This window comes from Propithecus coquereli, unplaced genomic scaffold (assembly GCF_000956105.1).
Source record: "Propithecus coquereli isolate 6110/MARCELLA unplaced genomic scaffold, Pcoq_1.0 Scaffold153, whole genome shotgun sequence".
In the NCBI taxonomy this organism is placed as follows: domain Eukaryota; kingdom Metazoa; phylum Chordata; class Mammalia; order Primates; family Indriidae; genus Propithecus; species Propithecus coquereli.
Window position 1 is genome coordinate 2,590,087 of NW_012139747.1, and position 910 is coordinate 2,590,996.

The following is a 910-nucleotide window of genomic DNA, read 5'->3' on the forward strand; positions in this document are numbered from 1 at the left end:
TTATTTTTAAATTTTTTTCAGAGACAGGCTGGAGTGGGTTGGTGTAATCAGAACTCACTGCAACCTTGAATGCCTGGGCTCAAGCAATCCTCCCACCTCAGTCTCCCAAGTAGCTCGGACTATAGGAGCAGCATCATGCCCAGCGACTTTTTTAAAATTTTTTGTAGAGATGGGATCTCACTATGTTGCTCAGACTGGTCTTAAACTATTAACCTCAAGCAATCCTCCCACTTGACCTCTTAAAGTGCTAGGTTTACAGGCACGAGCCACTGCACCTACCCAGTTTTTTTTAAAAAATATAGGACAACATTAAGGGGTTTAATCAGGGCTGTGTGTATCTATATATTTCTAATATCTTTAATCTTTATGATTATTTTCAGGCAAGACCAGCTGAAAGAGGTTCTGCAACTGTGTCATTTGGAGAGCTAGGAAAAATAAACAATCTTATGTCTCAGAGGAAAAAATCACAATAAATATTTTATTCCATGTTAATGTCCAGAATTTTCATCAGAAATGGATCGCTTTCACATCTAAAATTATTGTATTTTGAAGCAAGAAGCACTCTCTAAGCTACTTACTAATAGACTTTTCAAATAATTGGAATAACCTAATACCATCTCTGTATTTAGTAATCATTTCAGTTTCACATTGTTTCTGTTTTCATAAGGATGCTGTTAGCTAGTGATTTGGGTGTCTTGTCTGCAGATTCAGCCTAAAAGCAAAGAAAATATTTCCCTGAAAAATTCACAGATATGCTCACACATAATTATCTAACTTTATAAGAAAACATTATTCACGTTGACATTTTGTACCTTTTTCTCTTTCTAGTCCTTAGTTATTTCTGTGAGAGGACCATAGCCATGGAGATGAAGGGAAGAACAAGTTGGTAGGTTCTTTATAGTTCTGGCTC

At 36.2% G+C, this 910-nt stretch overlaps 1 protein-coding gene across 1 annotated transcript in view; it reads left to right on the top strand.

Moving 5' to 3' along the window:
- Positions 1 to 492, top strand: part of NDUFAF5 (NADH dehydrogenase (ubiquinone) complex I, assembly factor 5) — a 47,022-nt gene extending 46,530 nt beyond the window's left edge. Inside the window, exon 8 of the mRNA XM_012640424.1 lies at positions 381 to 492. Within this exon, the coding sequence (XP_012495878.1) occupies positions 381 to 473 (93 nt within the window). The 3' untranslated portion in view covers positions 474 to 492. The remainder of the gene's footprint in view (positions 1 to 380) is intronic.
- The last annotated feature ends 418 nt before the right edge of the window (positions 493 to 910 follow it).